The sequence below is a fragment of the Acipenser ruthenus genome, chromosome 11, assembly GCF_902713425.1.
Source record: "Acipenser ruthenus chromosome 11, fAciRut3.2 maternal haplotype, whole genome shotgun sequence".
Lineage (NCBI taxonomy): Eukaryota > Metazoa > Chordata > Actinopteri > Acipenseriformes > Acipenseridae > Acipenser > Acipenser ruthenus.
The window spans coordinates 35,673,389-35,695,759 of NC_081199.1; the positions used below are offsets into that span (position 1 = coordinate 35,673,389).

At 35.9% G+C, this 22,371-nt stretch overlaps 2 protein-coding genes across 3 annotated transcripts in view; both read right to left on the reverse strand.

Annotated features, from left to right (window-relative positions):
* The window catches only part of LOC117427165 (aspartate--tRNA ligase, cytoplasmic-like), a 29,838-nt gene extending 23,381 nt beyond the window's left edge, over positions 1–6,457 (reverse strand). Inside the window, exons 1-4 of one of the 2 annotated variants that reach the window (XM_034045580.3) lie at positions 6,337–6,457; positions 1,445–1,541; positions 754–783; positions 188–245 (exon numbers count right to left, since the gene is read on the reverse strand). In XM_034045580.3, the coding sequence (XP_033901471.1) occupies positions 188–245; positions 754–783; positions 1,445–1,541; positions 6,337–6,359 (208 nt within the window). In that variant the 5' untranslated portion in view covers positions 6,360–6,457. Of the gene's footprint in view, positions 1–187; positions 246–753; positions 784–1,444; positions 1,542–6,231 lie in introns of both variants that reach the window. The other variant, XM_034045578.3, reaches the window with a different exon arrangement.
* Positions 6,458–15,082: 8,625 nt separating this feature from the next.
* Positions 15,083–17,886, reverse strand: LOC117426295 (C-X-C chemokine receptor type 4-like). The gene is made up of 2 exons (XM_034043736.3): positions 17,718–17,886; positions 15,083–16,733 (listed from the first exon to the last, which is right to left on the reverse strand). Exons 1-2 carry the CDS (start codon positions 17,730–17,732, stop codon positions 15,669–15,671), a joined length of 1,080 nt encoding a protein of 359 aa, XP_033899627.1. The 5' UTR covers positions 17,733–17,886; the 3' UTR covers positions 15,083–15,668.
* Between the last annotated feature and the right edge of the window lie 4,485 nt (positions 17,887–22,371).

Genomic DNA, 22,371 nt, shown 5'->3' on the forward strand with positions numbered 1-22,371 from the left:
TTTTATGAAATATCAGTTCAAAATTTGTTTAAAAACGTAGTTGACCCCAGTGGTGTTTACAGTAAAAAAAAAAAAAAACACAAAAACTATTTTTTGGAAAAAAAATAAAGGTGATGCAACATCCAAATTGCAAATCAATGCCTTGTATTAGAGAGCACTCCGCTAAATACAATACAAAACTACTGACCTAGTTTGTGCTGTGACTGAACCAGTGGAGACAGCCCATATCTATCCTTTGCAAAGTCCTGCATAACAGCAATACACGAAGAACAATAAACAGACATTGTCAAAGGCAGGGAATGATATATGCATACAAAACTGATTGCAAAGACTGGTTCTCCCTCATAAAAAGCTGTAGTTGGAAGCCATGGTTAAATAGTGCTTTTATTACAATGTACTGTACTATTATTTAACACAGTTAAAGAACATCTTTTAAATATGAATGGTATGTCATTGTTCTCTTGCAGTCCTTAGGACATTATCAAAAAACAGGATACTAAGCTTCAAAATGACCGTAGAAGTAACTTACATGAGGCAGAAGGTGTATTACAATCGAGAACAATATTTTCTAAAATATATGTGAACAGCAGGGGAGAACATCTTTTAAACATGTGAACTGGTTATAGCTAGAAAAAACTTATTTACTAATGTTACGTCTGCAGGGATTTATCTGCTTAGTACACAAAGTCAGTCAACTATTTGCTGATTTGCTCTCAGAGGCTGAATGGCTGCAGATTGTTCAAGGACACTGACCTCTTCATCAGTGCTTTGCTGCTCGGCTGCCTAAAGACAATTGAAAGAAAGGAAAGATCAATTACAAGCAGTTGCTTTATTTTTTCAATTGAAATAATTTCAAAGTAGAACTTTTAAAATCTTTTCTTAAACTAGTTTAACTTTTTAAAAAGCTGCATAAACGCCTAAAAAAGGGGTCTTTTTTTTTAACTGGGGGGAAAAAAAGATCAGTGATGGATTGAATATAAAGTCCAGATAAACCTCTGTGCGCTGCATTTTTCATATACATTTAAAAATGTTTCATTTGTATAACTATTTTTAGTCAGAATTCCTATATTTAAAAAAAAATGGGCCCATTATTTGGAAGACATTTAAAACTGCAACATTAGAACCAGCTTTACAAGGTTATCTTTATTATTTTAACTCAGTAAAAACTTGTTTTTAATAATTTACTGTACTAGACCGTTTCTTTTGTCAGGTACACTTGAGGCCCTAGGCAAGCAAGGTAGAGACAGCATTGTTGTTTACTGATTCCGTGCCTTGTAATCCCATTTCTAGCAATAAACAGCCTTGTCGGACAAAACAGGTCTGAGAGCACAGGAATAGAAAAACAATAAGCATCCTTTTAGTTTGTAAACACATGGCATTTTCCTTTTCGTGCCAACGTCACATCACAGCTGTTAAGTGTATGAAGTTTTTTTTACATACTAACCAACTTTGCTTGCTTTTCAGCTTTCTTAGCGGCTTTCTCAGCTTCCTTCTGCTGTTTCTTGACGGCTTTCTTTGATTGTGCCTGCAGTTCCTCTGCACTGTAACAGGAAGACAAAAAAAACAAAACAAATGTAAACTTCCAAGTCTATTTATTATACTTCCTGTAGGAAGTTTTTAGCCAAGTTGGTTAAATGTATTGTACACTTCCAACTTCAACCCAACCTATATCCGTATTGTTTTCAAAAACTTAGCTCTACCAATGTGAAGTGGGTAGTCTAGTTTGAAATGCCTCCGAGCAAACAAGAGAGTTGATTTTAATCATTACAATAAGGTAGCCTATATTTTACCTGACCACCCCTGTATGAGACTGAAGTAACTGCATGAAACAAAAAACAAAAAAAATTAAAAAGGGAAAATATGTAATACAAAAAAAAAAAAAACACTGCACTTCATGACAAGTGCTGTGTGGAGTTATCTAGTTGATATTCCAAAGTCTAAAAAAGAAACCGTTAATGGGCACAGCCTATTTAAATAAAACAGGACCTCACAGTTCAGGTCTCAGATCGAACCCCTTGATCACACTACCTCATTTTATGAGAAATTTTTGAAAAAACAGACAAAACAAATGCTTCTAAATGTTGCTATGACTCTCTTCTGTAACACGATCACGTTATTTACACAATTAGGCTCATGGGGGCATACAAACCAAGCCTTAAAACTTTAACTAGTGGTGCATCTAGTGTTCTGCAATTTACATTGCAATATATTATATAACAAAACTTGTACTAAACTATATGTGTTTCAGCAGAAACAACAGACAACAGCCTAATTAATATTATCAGTAATGCTGCAACAGGAAGATAAACATCTCGAGTTTCTAAGTTTAGAAGGTGCTGACTAAATGATTCCTGAAGGAAACAAACATTTGCATGAGAACGACGTCTGCACAGCAGTCCCAGGTGCAAGGAAGACGGCAGCACAATTACTTTAGCAGGTGCCTCTTCACAAATCTTTCTTCAGCTGAACCTTTTATACCACCTGTTAACTGGTTTTAAACTTTTCTCCTCTGCCCAAAACTCTGTATAGAACACAAAAGTGGAAGAATACCAATGTATTATGTGCATCAGAAGTCTGTCTCCCACTGAGTTCACAGATTGTGTTTTTGAGGGCACAAAAGAATGCAGCAGATGCAGAGATTCAGCACCATTGTCCCTCCCGGTGCAAGAACAACTACCCTGCCCCGTCCACCATGGTAGTCAGGCTATTGTGTTAATCATCATGTGCTTCAAAGTAACGGTGTTCGATTCTATTGAATATTCTAAACATTCAAACTTTACTACTTTCTGCTGTATAAATGCTGTAGGTTATCATATAAATGCATTATGTAGGACAACGGTTAAACGTACATTAAACTTTACATTATTAACACCTCTACTTTATACTCCTCTCAATCTTAACCTGGGAATGACTTCATATACGAGGAAACAGGATTTCTGTGAGAATACAAAATTCTAAGGAGTTGAGTTTATCACTATCCAGATTATTCCCTTATGGATCTTGAAACTGGTAAAGATCATCTGTCCTTGTTAACTAGGCTGAAATGTGTACATCTACAATATTGACTGGTGCCACCGATAAACAAAAATTTAAAACTAATGGAAGAATATAAATGAATCACCTCATCATGAACTCTGACCTCTATGGTCTTGACCTGAATGGCCATCCTAATGCTTGGTTTTATATTTGTTATTGCTACTGTTGGAGAGTCATCATATTAGGAACTACAGCCTGCTTAACATCACAGGCTAATTTACAAGGAAAAGAACAGGAAATTAACTGTTTCAGTGACCGGGCAGCAATTGTATACTGATTGACTAATTTCAGGAGATGTTTTTCGAAGCCACTTACAAGATCAAAAGCAAACGCTATAAAAAGGGATGATTCCCTTTCAACAAGCAAAAGGTGATTATTAGTCATGATACAGTATTTTTGATGTTTAGGAAATTGAACCATTTCCTATTTTGGACTGTTAATTTGGGAAAACTGATAAATTGTGTTTACTTCCTCCAGCAGAACCTATCGGACACAAAATGACAGCTATGTGCTTTAGATACAGAGGACACATTTACAGGCTCACAAGCTCTGCTTCCAGTATTGCCTTTTTAATGTACACAGCTGCCACACTGTCAATATCAAATTCATTTCTATTCCTGTACTTAGATCCTGAGGATAAAGCTAACTAGCTTTTTTTTCCCCCCAGAAAACAACTTACTTGTTGGTGTTATCTTCTGTATAATATATTTCTATATACAATTACTGTACCAACATCCAAAAGGCCAGGAACAATATGAAACCTAAATAGGGAGCTTTGTCAGCCATGCAGGAAAAGCAATTGAGCACCATAACCATCTCTGGTTTACTTTGTCAACAGAGATTTGGCAGTTTTAGCAACTTTACAAAAGTAATTCATGAACATTTAGAATATCTTGGAAACCTCAACATAATGGGTTTAAAAAGTGTAGTTTGAGTATATTGTAAACTGTATTTCTTTACAACTTTATGTACAAAAACAGTTTTTTTTTCACATACTTATTCAGGTTTGGGACAGTACTAAACAAATAAGAGATGTATAGCCAAGGCTGAAATTTGGATTCTGCATTTACCTTAACTGTCCCAACTTACAGGAGTATGAAAAGCATGTCTCTCAACAAAACAAGTCTGGTTGTTAGAAATTAGTAAGCCCAACCTTGAGGTGGAAAGTTCAGACTTCAGAAAAGATCTTTGGTCCAGTTAAGGTATGTAAATATATTTTAGGCATAGGATGGGAGTCACCAAACTTGATTCTTGGACCAAGAGGGGCTCAAATATGTAACTACTAATGTACTATTAGTAGTTACATATTTGAGCCCCTCTTGGTCCAAGAATCAAGTTTGGTGACTCCCATCCTATTTCCTAATTTTTTTGCATGCATGTTATAATTTTGTATAGAGCATGAACAATTGATAAACGCATAGGAGGGAACCCACTACTATTCATGATGGATTTAAACAAGCAGTTAGGTTTGGGTTTCATGTTGAATGTATATGAATTCATAAATTAATTAATAAAACTTGCTTTAAAGCTGTACCCTCTTTTTTTCAAGGAAGTAGTTCTTGCACAACTACAGGAGTGGCTGCAATTATGAGAACATAACCAACCCCATATAGTATTTATGCAAAAATTTAAGACCGACTAAAGCTCTTCCAGTGTTACATCGAGGCAGTTGGTGTAGATTTGGGCACTGGTAAAGGTGTGTACATGTATTTACACAAGTCAAACCTGCTTAGAGGTCTTCACGGGTTTACTTGGCCACGAGACCCGAACCGTACCGAACGGGTGTTCGGGTGCAGAATTGTCACGCAACATTTGGGTTGGGTCGGGTCAGGTCCGATTTTGTTAGTTATACATAAACTGTGTATAACTGTTAAATAGGCTCTCTTAGTTTCGTTATAAAAATCATTGTTTTTAATTCTTGTTGCGTGGATTGGCTTCCCCCAGTAGCACATGACATGGCTTGCTGAGCGCAGCAGCAGACACGTGACCCATATCGAATGTGTTTCTTTTAGCTCATTCTTAAAAGTCGGCGTAATGGATTTGTTTATGAAGGACGTGAAAGAAAGTTAAGAAAAATTATTCCATGAACAAAAGCTCACAGAAAAAAAGCAAGTCTGCGGCGTGGGAATCATTTGTTGTTGTGGACAAAGAAGAACAAGTTTTGCAAAACACACATTTTACATCTCAATTCCATTTATTTGCTCGTGTTAAGTTTCTAATAAAATCACGCATTTACGAGATCATACGAGTTCATTTGATTTTCAGATAATGTATTTATCTTTGTATCTTTTACACATATTATATATTTAATTGCACCGTCCTCTGTGTATGTTCATGATGGAATAAACACTGTCTGTAGTTCCCCACATTTCCAGGTTGACTGGAAAAAACACTGCTTTAATAGTACTGTATGCGTGCATATGCTAAGCTGGGGAAAGGAAAAGCATTACACTTTTTTCGGTCCGGGTCGGATCCGAGTCTAATAACAATAAATTTACATTGGGTCGGGTCGGGTTGATTAATTTGGACCCGTGAAGACCTATAGCTTAGAGTAATACCCCTCCTGTCACCCTTACTATCACCACATTGAAATGCCCTGGCCAGAATATAACTGGGAGTCAATGGATACAAATTGATATCACTTCGGTTATTCTCACACTAAAGTGCATACGTCATACAACTGTATTTAAGGTCTCATATCAAGTTTATTGTAACAATATTAGTTTCCTGCTCATAACACTACCTACAGTGATTTTAATATGTATGCGAGCGAGGGAGTGTGCTTGAACAACAGTATGAATATATAGTTGTTGTTTTTTTTTTTTTTTTTTTTTTTAACAGCATGTGCCGCTGTTGATTTCAATCAACATCTCAGACACCATACTGACTTACAGTCCTAAGCTATACGAGTCGTATCAGCGTTCTGTTCCCTGGTCTCATACGTCGTTGGACTGTTTTTATTTTTTTTTTAGTTTAGAAATGTCCACGCATATACATCTATTAGAAAAGCTATTGGGATAGTGTTTAAACATAATTTCACAACCAGCAAGCATTCATTGACAGGTAGTCATCGATGACAACGAAAGTTTTAACAAAAAGTAATGTAATAAAACTGCATGAAACTGAAAGTCCAGTGCAAAAATATAAACCGCTTGTCGCAGTGTGTGGTGGTACATATTGTCATTTACTTCTTACCCGGTGATTTCTTCTTTAGTCATGGTTCTTGTAGTTCAAAATGTCGTTCCTATTTTTTTTAAAAAACAATACACTTAAATGTTAATTGCTATACCAAAACTATACCTCAACCCTTGCAGATCAGACATGGAGAAGAACTCGTTTCCTAGTGCAACCTTCCTGTTGTTCCGGACAGAAACACCAGACAAAATAAAAGTTCCTCTACTAAATATTCACTAAAGTTGATGCATAAGAGGTGTAGGGTTATGATTTTAGCCTAGTGTTCATACTTGTAGTTTTTTGCATCACATGGACTTGTGCCAGTAGTAACTGTTAATAATAATTAGTATTGGGTTTATGGTTGTTAATGCTGTAATGATACGGTTAGCGAGAGTACTGCATGGTAATGTGTGATATGAGAATTTATGCCAGAAACCTGCCTAGAAAAGGATGGGCAATTCCGGCCCTTGGGCCACGTATGTGTTCCAGACATTTTCCTAATTTGTAAATTGAATCAATAAAAAAAAAAACATCCATGTCTCAAAGCAGTTAATTATTTTAATTATACACTGTACCTGTAAAAACCTGGTTTAGAATGACCCTCAGGTTTCTAAGATATTAGTCCCCCATGTAACCAACCACTGACCCAACTTATGCAGGGCATGTGTCTAAAAAGCGTCACACCTTGTAATACACTTTTCTCTGACTGTATAGATAGACTTTTCAGTGACTGAGTCATTTTGCAGTTAGGGGTAAATGACACAGGGGTTATTTCATCTGGAAAAAAATATGTGCAGCACGAAGTGCTTTAGGGGGTCTGCAGACTACCAGGTTATGGTTACTTTCAAGTGTTTCGAGTTAATTTACCTTGTAAGAAAAAAGGTTGAACTAAAACCATTTAAAGAGGTAGGTATAGAAAATGGGAATGGGAACAGTTTGTTAGACCTCTGATGCAGGCATATGTATCATTTGTTATTTTTTTATATTTATTTGAAAAACAAAGGCAACTGTTCAGTTTAAATCATAGTTGGGCAATCCAGTACTAGAGATCTATTCTACAGCAGGTATAACAGGTATAATGAAATAACTGCTTTGAGACTGGTTCAGTTAAACAATTAAGAACATGAGTGGATCAAATCTGTCTCCTGGAAGAGTCAAAGTTGCCCACCCTGGTTTAAATGGAAGTGTAATTTGTCTGGTCCCCGAATGCACTCTCATCTGTTGTTATCCTTACTGACAACTGCTTAACTAATAACCTATCCACATCACCTAAGACATGCACTATTAGCATGTGTTGAAACCACATTATTCACATTCGCTTTATTCACAATCGTGTTTTCAATATGTGATGGTCATGCATTGTTTAGGTAGTGTGAATAGGGTACACAGCAGCACTTTGCACAGCTGTTCTATTGGTTGATAAATAGTTGCTGAAAAGGTGTGAAACTGTTGCTAAATTGTTGCATCAATTACATTTGGGAGCTAAATCTTTTTCAAATTAGGTGAAAATGACCACATCTGACCCTGACCTGTTGTATCTATTTTTGAATGGTATCCAAAAATCAGTAGCATCTAACACAGTTTTCAACTTCTAGGTACAAGTGCTGCCATGAAAAGCATGTGAAAACATGGGTCAAATAGAGTAGTTTAATGGGCATGAGTTCATCCTGTTTAGTGGGCAGAGTTCATCCTGTTTTGTATACCATGTACTTTAAGGTTCATACAGTATGTCTAAGCAACTGTACTGTACACATATTAACCAACACAGCCACTACCCATCCGTCTGTGGTCTTATGTCATTTTCAACAGCCCTAAAAAAAGGAAGTTTGAAAAAAATGCACCATATGCTAAAACATGATTTATGCTTTTATAACATGTAACAGTTTATATACTTCAAACATCTTGAACACCAATGTCTACAACTCATATTAATCATAGAAAAGAAAATGTTCATTTGTACATAAATACAAATGGTGCAAGTAAAAGTTGAGCTCATTTTCTGCTAGCAAACAGAATGGATATTTGAACTGTTAATTCATAATAGGATTGGTGCTGAAATAGGATGGCTTTTGTCCAGCAATTGATAAGGATGTATGCACAGATAAAATAATAACATGTGGACAGAAATCTTCTAAAGGCTTTATTATTAAGTCTACAAAATTTTGTAGGTGAGGGTCACAATATCTTGAGGTCAAAGGGCATAACTTGGGTTGAGAACCAAAAAGACGAGGGTTATCAGTGCCCCTTATAAAAAATGTACCATAGTAAAAGCATAGCAAAGTGTAATAAAACATTGTAAAGAATAGCAAGGTATGGTAAAGCATATTAATATTGTATGTTCAGCCACCAAAAAGTCCAGCTCAATCCACAATACCCTATTTGTGTCTTCCTGAAGCTTTAAAGCCCAATGACATGCTTTAGTTCACCTCCCTTTTCTTACATACTTGAAACTGTGAGTCATTAATATGCAGGTTTTACTTCCTTTGACGTCAAATACTTGGAATTTTATGTTGTTGTTTTTTTTTTTTTCAAGTTGTGATTCGTGTTAACACATAACCGTTTTCATACTGTGGTCGGTTTAACAACTAAGCATTGTTTTACTCACTAACCGTTGCCCATTCTGTAGTACTGTTTTTTTATGTTCTTGTTTTACCAGTATAGTGATCCAAAAGTAAGTTATGTGGTGCTTATGCAAAAACATATATTACTCCTACAGTGTATTGTATCTCTCCAATTACATTTCATATTTATAGACTATTAACTATCCACACCCATGAATGTAGATAAAACACAAACCATTCACAATATGCAAATATAGAGGTTTTTTTTTGTCTAACATTTTGTTCATTAAAAATAATGAAACTGGATTCACAGTGATTTTTGTTTGTGTGTAAAATGTAAGGCTGTTAATAAGCAGTACTCTCCAGGGCACCTTGTTTCTTTATCTATTCATAAAGAAAGACACCTGGGATTATATCAGCTCAGGAGTCAGCAGTGCCTTTCTATTTACTTACATTACAATATGATTAGCCTGCTTCAAATAAAACCTGTCTGTCTTTTTACATGGGCTGTAAAACTCAAAAGCTCTGCACACAGGAATCAACAAAAAAAAACAGAAGGGAGACTACATCAAAACAAGGGCAACAACTCAGGTAAGTCATTAAATGTATTTATCTAAATGCTAGAAGTCTGTGAAACAAAATGTTAGAACTTGAAACTACTGCACTAACAAGTACAGTAATTACGATGTGATAGGTGTTACAGAAACTTGGTTATCTGAGAGTAATAAAGACGAATATAATATTTAGTGGGTATACACTGTATAGGAAAGAGGGGTAGCGCTATGCAACAAAAATAGTCTTGAAGCCCAGGTGTTAAATCTGGAAGGAAAAAACAATGCAGAATCAATATGGGTCAGAATAATGGACAAAAATTCAAAGGGCATAATAAAAGGAGCATGCAAAATAATCTGTTATACAATGACATTAGAAATTTGTGCAGCAAAGAAGAAGCCATATTAATGGGGGATTTCAACTTCCCCCGTATAAAATGGGAAAACCTGATGCGGAGCACAACAGACAAAATTGAAATGGTGGAAATGACAAATGACTGCTTCCTAACGCAATTTGTCAAGGCACCGACTGGAGGGGAGGCATGCCTTGATTTAGTCTTTTCAAATAATGAAGACAGAATAACTAAAACAGAAGTTTTAAAACCCAAAAAGTAATGACTAAAGCTAAGGTTTACAATTTTAGAAAGGCAAACTATGAAGGTATGAAACAGAGACTAACAGTAGTAAATTGGAGTAAAATAGAGAAAACATCCACAATATAAGGATGGCTGTTTTTTAAAAATGTAGTACTAGAGGTGCAAAATAATTACATCCCAAAATGATGAGATCCTCCCAATGAAAGAAGTTATTTACAAATCGCTAACCAAGATCATGCAACAGTCTCTTGACACAGGGGTTGTACAGACAGACTGGAGAATTGCAAATGTGATACCGATCCACAAAAAGGGAGACAAAACCAAACCAGGTAACTACAGACCAATAAGCCTGACTTCTATTATATGTAAACTTATGGAAACTATAATAAGATCCAAAATGGACAATTACCTATATGGTAACAGTATCCTTGGAGATAGTCTGCATGGTTTTAGGAAAGGGAGATCATGTCTAACTAACCTGCTTGATTTTTTTGAGGATGCAACATCGACAATGGATAACTGCAAAGTATATGACATGGTTTATTTAGATTTCCAGAAAGCTTTTGACAAAGTCCCACATAAAAGATTAATTCTCAAACTGAACGCAGTAGGGATTTAAGGAAATGCATGTACATGGATTAGGGAGTGGTTAACATGTAGAAAACAGAAAGTACTGGTTAGAGGAGAAACGTCAAATTGGAGCGAGGTAACCAGTGGAGTACCACAGGGATCAGTATTAGGTCCTCTGCTATTCCTAATCCACATGAATGACTTAGATTCTGGTATAGTAAGCAAACTTGTTAAATTTTCAGACGACATAAAAATAGGAGGAGTGGCAAACACTGTTGCAGCAGCAAAGGTCATTCAAAATGATCTAGACAGCATTTAGAACTGTGCAGACACATGGCAAATGACATTTAATAGAGAAAAGTGTAAGGTACTGCATGCAGGCAATAAAAATGTGCATTATAAATGTCATAAGGGAGACACTGATATTGAAGAAGGAATCTGAAAAAGACCTAGGCATTTATGTTGACTCAGAAATGTCTTCATCTAGACGATGTGGGGAAGCTATAAAAAAGGCCAACAAGATGCTTGGATATATAGTGAAAAGTGTTGAATTTAATCAAAGGAAGTAATGTTAAAACTTTACAATGTATTAGTAAGACCTCATCTAGAATATTATGTTCAGTTCTGGTCACCTTGCTACAAAAAGGATATTGGTGCTCTAGAAAGAGTGCAAAGAAATGCGACCAAAATTATTCCGGATTTAAAAGGCATGTCATCTGCAGACAGGCTTAAAGAACTGAATCTATTCAGTCTTGAACAAAGAAGACTACGCGGCGATCTGAGTCAAGCATTCAAAATTCTAAAAGGTATTGAAAATGTCAACCCAAGGGACTTTTTCGACATGAAAAAAGAAACAAGGACCAGGAGTCACAAATGGAGATTAGATAAAGGGGCATACAGAACAGAAAATAGGAGGCACTTTTTTACACAGAGAATTGTGAGGGTCTGGAACCAACTCCCCAGTAACGTTGTTGAAGCTGACATCCTTCAAGTATCCTTCAAGAAGCTGCTTGATGAGATTCTGGGATCAATAAGCTACTAACAACCAAACAACCAAACGAGCAAGATGAATTGTCTCCTCTCGTTTGTAAACTTTCTTATGTTCTTATGTTTTTAATGCTTGGATTTTTTAAACAAAATATTTTCTGAGTGATTTAATAATCATCTACTACTATCTCTGTCTTTGGAGATTCCGACTGCACATAAGAGGTATTTAAATTTGATTGCTTATTTCTGATTTCTGCATAACATACATTACTGTATTTGATTATGTTATGGTAGATTACATTTTTAAGACTGCTTTCTCTTTACCACTGTTTCTCCTAGTACCTAATATTTATACTTAAAGCAATTTTGATGGCTCCAGAGCAAGTGAAAGGGCATTTGTTGGCCCATGACTGGTTAAAAAGGGCTACAGGCTAAGTCCATAGAAATGTATTTGCACTGTAATTATACTATGCTTTATCGTATTTATCTATACAATACCATGTTTCTTAATGCTTTACCATACTTTGTTATGACTTTATATTTTATGACTGGACTACCGTACCTAAGATAACATTATGTAGTCCAGAATTAGTGCTAATCGGGATCTGTGAAACCAGCCTTTAAAGTTTACTGGAAAGTTTCTGTGTGTTCTGAAATGATTCTCTCTTAATTGTGATCTATGTCTATGTTTTTGTTTTAACAAATGTGTACAGTCCTGTGTTTTATTCAAATCATTTTTCCTATGGATTGTGTACTTACAAACTATCTATGTATGTACATACAAACTATGTATGTACTTCCTAATGAGTGAAATGTGTACACATGGGCGGATCTGGGGGATGGGGGCGGGGAGGGGGTCATGGGGGTCTGGACCTCCCCCCCCCCCCTTTGTTAAAAATGTCAAAATATTGTTTAACGGTGTGTTTTGCATCAGGTATCCCCCCTTCATGACAGTCTTGACCCCAGCCCCAGCTGCACCTTCTTTGTCCTCACATGTCTGAAGTTAGACATTTATAATTTTCTAACACCCAATGGTAAGATACTGTATGTATGTAGCAATACTTACATAAACTAATGGCATTCTTTGGCAAATGTTTCAGCTATAATTATTTAATTTTGGACACCTAGGTTAAATGATTGTCAAAAAAGTGTACTAGTTTCTGTTTAGTACTGCTACATAGCAACTTATTTTATTTGACAGTGTGGCTGTGATCCACACATGTTTTGAAAATAAATGGCTGCTAGATTCCTGTGGGTCAAAATAACTGTCACAATGATTCAATGACAGTAATGACCAAGTGAAGCCAAAAGACTGCTTTTAAAGAGGAATGGCTATTGAGAATATTCAGCAACTTCCACCAGGATTTTTTTTTAAATGACTCCTAAATCTTCTGAAAAGCCATTGAAACAGTAGATTCAGTGGTCAATATATTTTGAAAACTTGTTCAAGGATTTCCGGCAACATAGTAATGAGCCTTTGAAAGTTGATATGCTAGGCTTGAATAATAAATCAGAAGGTAAGTGTATCCAGTCCCTTACCGCATGCAGCTCTTACTTTGGACAGCTGGAGGTAAATGTATGTATTTATTCAAAATGCTTTACCAGATTGACATCCTTTTTGATGAGGGCCTGGAGCCAAAGTCATCAACTGTTGTGCTGACTATGTGACTACCATCCACATAAAACCTACCCTGGGCAAAACGGTTTACTGTTTATTGTAAATTCTGGTGTCTTACGCATTCCACATTAATAATATGGAAATAACCTTCAGAGGAACCATGATATGTTGAGTGTGAAAGCAGTTACTTTAAATTTAAAACTGCCAGTGGAAAATCAATACTCAGCCATGTGGTTTCAAAATCAGCATCTGCCATGGGGTTTCCATGTACAAGTGTTATACCTGAGGCACAAGTAGGCAATATTTAGTCTAAATCCAAATTAAACATTAGGACCTACATTTTTTAAAGTTGTGCACAATAATAATAATTAAAAAAAAAAAAAATCTGCACTAAACAATGTTGGCCCAAGCACAGGAAAAGTTTCTTAATAGTCATTTCCTAGCCAAAACAATATAAAAAACTTAATAATGGGCACCTACTCAAAGGAAACACTAGGAGCTAGCTGTTCATGTTACTCAATGTATATGCAACAATGCCTCCATAAACTTAATAGAATCTGATACATATGGTGAGACCCGTTAGCAGGATAAACATCCTGACCTTAATGAACCCCACCACAATCCCACTGTGCACTTCAGGTCAAGCTACGAGTTCACCTCATAGAAGATAACTAATTGCTAATGGATGTTGTAAACACAAGTTCTTTCCTGCCCAGGTATTGTTGAAGATGTTTGAATGCATTTACCCTCTTGAACTATTCTTTTTTTATGTTTTAGGGCTGTAACTTATTCTAACATGTAATACAGCCTTTGTGAATCATGGGGAGATCGTCAAACGAAAATTAGAGAGGAGTTAAAACAGTATGGAAAGAACAATGAGAACATCACCAGATCCAAGACGTTTGATGGCATTTGTTTTTAATAACTGAGTGAGCAGAGAGAGATGAATGATTAAATTTGATCCAGATTTCTAATTAATGCCGATAACAACTGGCAGGAGAAAAGAGGAATAGAAGGTTACAAGGAGGAAACTTATGTTGGATAAAATTAAAAACAAAATCCCAGAGGTACATAGCTTATTTTTTTTATCTGCTCTGTGTCATGGTGGGATATCAGGCTCCCCTTCATCATAGAACAGTCATGCAAGTGCAAGGGTTCCATATCAAACAGGAAGCCTGTGTGAAGTTTAACGGGAAAATGAATTGTTCTACCAATAATACAACGAAAAATATTTGTGGTTTCATAGCAGTAATGGTAATAGCCATATTTAGCTATAGAGCAGTAACTTAGAGCTTTTTTGACAGGTGGAACTGTTTTAATTATTTGTGGCATATTTGAATTGTATTTAACAGTAAAAGTGAGTAGTTTCTGTTTGTGCATGTGGCAGCGCTTGTAGAACGGTTTACATTATATATATGCCACTCAGGGGAATCCCTATGTTCGCTGAGTTTCCACTATGCTCAGATTGACTCTCAGGAGAACAGGTGTGCCACCACTAAGGGCAAGCTTAACATTTAAGGCAAAATATTTCTTGAAAGTACCGTTTAATGGCTTTTACTAATTTGGGGAAGTTATTAGAGCTAAAATAGTGATGTGGGGATATACCAACCTTTCCCTATAACATAAGCAGAAGAGTTAAGGGGTTTGTTCTTCCTCATACCAGTCCAAACGTATTGCCCTCTCTGAGTCACACAGGCTTTTAAAGTTTTTTTTTTTTTTTTTAAATACAAAAACATCACTTGCATTTTTTTCAACATGAGAAGAGGTGTTTAACATCTTTGAAATGCATATTACACTTAAAAATCTTTGAAAGTCTGTCGATTCCTTGGTGTGATTCCTGATTTTGAGAATATGAGCATGTTTTCTATGATGTAACTAAGGTGTGGTTACTTCAAATTCTTCTACAGCTCCTGCCAAACATGTATTCATATCACAACTTACAAAAACTAAATAGTTGGTATTTGGTTTAAGAAAGGAGACATTCAATGCTTTGTTTAATTATTTGTGTTTTATTAACATTTACCATGAACAGACTGCAGCAACTTGAAATGAGTTGAACTTCAGCAAAACACTTTCCATAACGTTGTGTAAACTACATAAATAAATATTATCTATATTAAAAGAGATGGCTTTAAGTGCTAAAAAAAATCTGAACTTTATTATTTATTTATTTATTTATTTTTTAAAGTGAATCTGAAGTATCATACTCTACTACTGGGTCTAAAGCTGGCAACACAATTTTAAGGAGCATCACATGTCTCAGATAACGGCAAAACATGGTATATGAATTTTTAATTATTTTTAAGGAATGGTATACAGGTCAGATAACATGATTATGTACACAGGTTTAAGATGACCAATCAATGGCCCACAGGCTCTGCCTGGATAACGTGGAGTTCTTTTAGGACAAATGGAAATAATGTAAGCAAAATTAAATAGAACACATTTGTACAATAGAGGCATTAACAAAAAAAATATAAAACAAGATAAACTATATACAGTTCAAAATGTAGTCAGTCCTTTTTTGACATGCAAGTCTTTTAAAATGTCTTTCATTACTGAATGAACAAGTCTGTTAGCTGGACTGGAAACTTGAAGACTCGGACTCGGTGGAAACTGAGGAAAGCCCTCCTCGTTTGTTCTTGGACAATATTTTTAAGCTTGACCCTCTGCTGTTGACAGTCAATGCACTCTTGGCTGATTTCTTGAACTTCACTCCCAGGAAAGCATACAAAATTGGATTGAGACAGCAGTGGAAGTAAGCCAGAGCTTCAGTAACAAAAATCCATGTTTCCATATGGTGTTGGAAGGTGCAGCTGTGCTGGATAACGTTGAGCAGCGTCAAGGTGTCAACCAATATGGCAGTGCAGTACGGCAGCCAGCAGATGAAGAAGGCAAGAATGAGAATGATTGTGGTTTTCAAGGCTCTGCGTTTTTGCAGGCCCTTGGAACCTTGGGAGAGCTTGGAGATGATGATACAGTAGCAGGTCAAAATGACCAGACCTGGGAGCACTAATCCAACAAAGATGTGCTGAAACCTGAAGACAGTCATCCAGATGTAGCTTGACTCAGTAGGGTAGGCGCGGTCACACATCATTCGGGTTCCTTCATCATGTACCTGGGCAAACACCAAGTCTGGCACTGTGAGGAGAGCAGCAGGAAGCCAAACACCCACATAAATGACCTTCTCAGCCAGCAGCCTTCTGGGTTTCTGGCTATTAGTTGCACGCACTACAGCCAAGTATCGATCAAGACTGATAAAAGCCAAAATGAGGACACTGCTATACAGGTTGATAGTGTAGATACTAGTGACGATCTTGCAAAGAAAACCGCCAAAGTACCAACTGCTGGCTGCATCTACAGCCCAGAAAGGAAGAGTGAGAACAAACAGAAGGTCTGCAATTGAAAGATGCAGCCTGTACTTATCTGTCATAGTTTTTGACTTTTTTTGATAGCCCATTACAATGACTACCAGGCCATTACCAACAATGCCCATTACAAAAATGATGGCATAGACAATGGGCAGAAAAACCTTCTTGAGATCACCGTTTTCTCTGCTGCACACTTCATCATATTGGCTATAGTCACCAGAGGCAGACCATTCTGTATTATTTTCATCTGAGATGTCTACTGACCAGCTCTGGAAAAGACAAAAGAAAAAAAATATGTTTTATTAGTACCAATACAACTTATATTATTATAAACACAAGACTTCTGAAATAAGCACAGGTAACTAAACTAAAGGAGGCTGTGTGGTCCCGTGGTTAAAGAAACGGGCTTGTAACCAGAGGATCCCCGGTTCAAATCCAACCTAAACCTCTGAGTCATTGTGTGACCCTGAGCAAATCACTTAACCTCTTTATGCTCCGTCTTTCGGGTGAGACGTAGTAACTTGTAAGTGACTCTGCAGCTGATGCATAGTTCACACACCCTAGTCTCTGTAAGTCGCCTTGGATAAAGGCGTCAAATAATAAACGCATTATTTTAGTGAATATGTAAAAGCACATTTTATTTATTTATTTTATTTTTTAATAATTCCAATGTATTGACACCTCGTGTAGCAACTTTTAAACATCGCGCTCTAAAAGAAAAGGCAAACGTATCACGCTACACAGCGGAACAGCGCTAAAAACAAAACGCACAAATATAGCTAGTTAAAAACTGGCACTCCCGAATCTGCAGGTCTAGAGATTAGTCTTGATAGATCTTTCTTCGACTCCATTAAAAAAGGTTTTTTGTTGGTTTTTTTTTTTTTTTTTTTTAATGTGCAAAATTTCCACCAAACAGAAGTTGAATAAATCTGGCACATTCCCTTATAACAGAACAGATGAGAACGGTTGGAACAACGGGAACACAGATGCCCCTTGTGATTGTTGCAGGACGTCGTACCACAATAAACTACAGTATTTGTTCTTAAAGAAATTTGTATAACTTATGCATTCGTTTATTGACAATTGTTATGTAGGTCTCATTTTATGACGACAGATTTCTTAATACGAATATATTTAGATATCGTACGTTTTCTCTACAAATACCAGTACCTTAACATAAGTAAAAAAAAATAATACAAACGTGTCAAACCATCTACAGCAAAACATGCAAACGCGATAAAACATGTACTTACATCATATTCCTCCATGGTATATCCAATGTGTGCCTCCAACTCAGTTAAATGTTGTCACTGCTTTACCAAGCAATTTAAACCACTGATTAGCCCTTTCTGAACTTTGTTGAACACAAGGCACAACATTTAAACTGAAGCTCACACGCGCCACACCCCCACGGGGAGGGGTTCTGAGTGATGCTGCCAGGCAGATCCAACCAAGTCGCAGGACAAACATATCTTTTGAAATCACGTTTTTCATGTTTTGAATGTAACAGGTGTTGATAACTTTTCATAACATGTTTGGAGGATTTTTTTAAGCTTTCATATTAGTTTGAGTACCGATTAAATGAGTGAAAAGACGGTTACGCGAGATATATGGGCACTTATTATTTTATTTATTAATATGTAACAGTAAGTTTTAAATATTGTTGTGAAACAAAAGTAATGCTGTTAACTGTTGTTTGATCTCCTTGCTGTATTTCAACAAGCGTGTTAGTTAGTGAAAACACTATAAAAACACGCCCCTCGGCTCCCTTAAGTTGTTGTGACGTATCTCAGTGAATAATAATATCACAAATAGTCAGTTTAAACTCACTCTATCTGGCTTTTGTACTTTAAACTAGAGTAAATAAGAGATAATCTGGGTTTTAAGATCCACAAAGAAAAGTATACATAACAGTAACCTCGTGAAAACGGGATTACTTAAACGTTCCTTTTTGATGTAACATATTAAAAGGTACTAACACACAATGAAGATTGATATCAGTGCTTTCACAGGTGTCATATTCCCTATACACAGAGTTTCATCACACCTGTTTATCAATGGAAGGTAAACTATTAACTGGGGGTTACTGTGATTTACTATATCAAATGTATTACATTATATAATAAATACATTGATTTGACATAATGTTTTAGTGTTGAAAGCAATATGCTTATCAAATCATATATCCAGATACTGTACCTGCTTGCAAGTGATGTCAAAATGTGAACTTTACAGATACATATACAGTGTCCAGAGACTTTAATAAGTTTATGCTGACACTAAAATGAAAGGTAGTGTGGTTAGATAAAACCACTGGGGGAAATTGTGAAAAGTACACCCCAGAGTCTGGAAACAATTTGCAAAGGTACAAGATTTAAATACATGTTGGCAGTACTCTGTATAACTGACATTATTTTGTAGTAAATAAAATCATATGTTGGTCTGAAACACATAAGCATTGTGCTTACAGTGGCTGGGTTTCATTGCAAGAAGCTGGCATGGGTGAACTATTTTGAGAGTGCAGATGAACTTATGTGAATGTTTGTTTATTGTTTATATTGACTACTTGATTACCTGGTATCTTTATTACTTATTTGCAGTTTTTCTGAAGCATGTAAAGAGTTGTGGAAACATACACTTAGGAACAAAAAGAACTAACCAAAGGACAATTTACTTTACTTCGCTATGGGTATGTTTATGCCACTCCTTTACATGCACATCTTTCAAATCACGAATAGCATGTTTTAATGAACCTGTTGCAACACAATTTGGCATTAACCCATGACAAAAGGTTGTTATTTCAAGTAATTAAAAATCAAACATCTGGGATTGAATCCACAGATTTTAAATCTGTGTTTTTAGAAGCCATGCTAAACCAGCAATGAGACACAAACACATACATTATACTCAATTGATTGAAAAACACATTATAGCAAAGTTGGCATTAGGGGAGTTAGAGGATTTACCAGCAGTCAGCAGGTGTGAAATACTCTTGTATATGCATTTTACTCTGAATACAAAGGAGGTGTTAACTCTTTACAATACAAAGCAAGGTGTAAAAGAGGGATAAAGTAACGTGAGGACTGCAGCACATGAATAAGTACCACTATTTTAAGGCTAGAGAATGGGGTATAGATTATGCAGAAATGGTCCAGTACCCCCTGGAGCATGGGCCAATAATATCTCTAAAAACAGAATGTTCCAGAATGGCTGTAGATTACCTTACTGAAGTGTAGGAACAAAACACAATGTTCCAGAATGGCTGTAGATTACCTTACTGAAGTGTAGGAACCAAACAGAATGTTCCAGAATGGCTGTAGATTACCTTACTGAAGTGTAGGAACCATTGCTTTACATTTGACCACCGGTATTGCCATTTATCCTTTTAAAGGAGAAGCACTCACTTATCAATTTGTAATGGAACTTGCTTATTACAAGTTACTTAGGGTGCCACAACAGTTGTGACAATAACCTGTTCAGATTAGTGATCGTTAAGGGTATTATACAATGTTTTATGAACTACAAAGACAGCAGTACATGCTTATGGAATATTGTTTTCCGATTTATGTTATGTATTTTTTTTATTAGGCCTATGTGATCTGCATGGTTACTGTGCATGTTCATGTCTCTTTTTGCAGTCATATTAAGATTCACCTGTGGAAATTCAGTTTACAGATTAATTTAGCGTGCAGTTCATTATGATTGTGTCAGGGTCTGTACTAGTATATTGCATACTTTTGTTTAAAAAAAATGTATGATAAAAGTATTGACACCTGCAAGTTGATGTTTATGTACTAGGCTGTGGTTATGTTTTACATTCTCTCTACTCTCAAGACCCACTTGTTCTCTCTTGCTTTCAATGCTCTTGTCTAAATTGCTATTTCAGGTTTTTCACTCCATCTTATTTGTTTGATGCTGTATGACACATGCAGTTTTTTACTGTTTGTATTGAATGTACTATGCCCTGTATTTCACTGTATTTAATGTATTATGCATTGTTCCTCACTATCTTGTAAAGTGCTTTGTGATGGTGGTCCACTATGAAAGGCGCTATATAAAATAAAGATTGATTGATTGACTGATTCTCAGACAAAGAGTTATTGAAAATACTTTACTACACACCAGATGCACAATCAGTGATTGCTGGCTCTGATCCTCACTGAGATAACAGAATCTCCATAATTCTTATTTCAAAGCCAAGGACAAACACAATTTTTAAAGAGGAATATATTGTTTTGTATGGTGCCTAACAAGCAAGAAACTACCAAAATCATAATTTTGCTGCAGTTGCTTCCTGTTTAAAAAAAAAATACTGTTTTTCTCTGTTAAATATTCCCTTGCCCATGCACTTACTTAAAAATAGGCCTTGATAAGCTTTGGCCCTGGTACAATATCTTAAAGAAAAAATATATGGAATTCCTCATAATCATGTTTGATTTTACACAAAAATGTAATTTACTGCTCCTGCTACTACTTGCGGCAATAGTATATTATAAACTACCTCTGTATACTCTGTTATAATGGGGATCATCTTTTTTTCAAAGTTTGTTTTTGATTTATTGATCATTTATTCAGTGTAGCTTTTGTACTTACTAAACTAATTATATAAAAGCTGTTTTTGTTTTTTAAATGGTATGGGGAAGAAATACTCCTTTAACAAATAGGCAGGCTGAAGCCCTTTTTACCATTCTGAATTCGATTTGAACCAAAACAGGTGCTTAGCAAACCACACCCCAGGAGTCTTCTGAAGCTGGACAGCGATTCACATAATAGGAAGAATTCTCTTGTGTCTGGGTTAATCATAAAGCTTTTGTCAGAAAGAAAGTGTCCAGGGAGGAGGCTTTTTTGCTGAGAACAAAACAGCAAAAACAAAAGGATCCAGTTGGGTATAGAGATTGAAAAACCTCTTTGAAAGCAAATAGACCAAATGTAATTTTCTGGGTAATCCCCAAATTGGGCATTTAAGCAACATTAGCTGTTCAAAAGCTTACTTATTAAAACAAACAAACAAAAAAACACCTCTTGTTAATAATAAATACAACTTAAACAAAAGCCAGATTGAAAGGACACATATTGACTGGGAATTTCAATAGGAAGGGAATTCCAAAGTTGTGGGTTATGACGATTACACACAATAGCCTCACAGCTATGATTTCTATATTCCATTCATGTTTCTACTGCAGGCAGAACAGGTGCTGTTCTATGTATCTGTAAACCTAACGTAATAGAAACCAAATAATGAAAATGAAAGAAGGTAATCTGGGACAGTGCACTATTGGAAAGAACCTATATTTCTCAGTATAGATTAGAAAACAAGTATACTATTCCTCTGACGTGTATGCTTATTTTGAGGTTAATAACGTACAACACTAAATGATAACAAGATAAGATTGTGAAGAGGAGAATGAAGTGAGATACCACAGGGATATAGCAATAGACCATGATAAAACTGACCTTAATAGAATTTTCCAGACTTTTCATCTGCACACTACCAAGCTCACCAGAATGCAAGTGTAAACGTTGTAATGGAAACTGTGTTTAAAGAAAGCTGAGTGCTTTGAACAATGGGCTGCATAGGGACAAAGGTTTGCCTTATCTTGAAAAGACAGCTTTCAGGGACCTTCCTCTGTCTGATTGCCCTTAAGTATGGGATAATGCCTTTTCTTGACAGACAGCATTGGGGGCATCATCAATCATTTAGGTAAATCAGGCGAAAGTTTTTTTTTTTTTTTTTTCACTCAATTTTTTAATCAAATCAAATTCTCTAAAAAGATGCACCCCATTCACATTTAATAAGCTGAATTGGCACAATAATGCAGTTTAACATACCGGTACTTTCACATGCATTTACAAACCTTTACGTTTTGAGTACTATTATTTTCCACTCTCTATACTAGTCTTTACAAG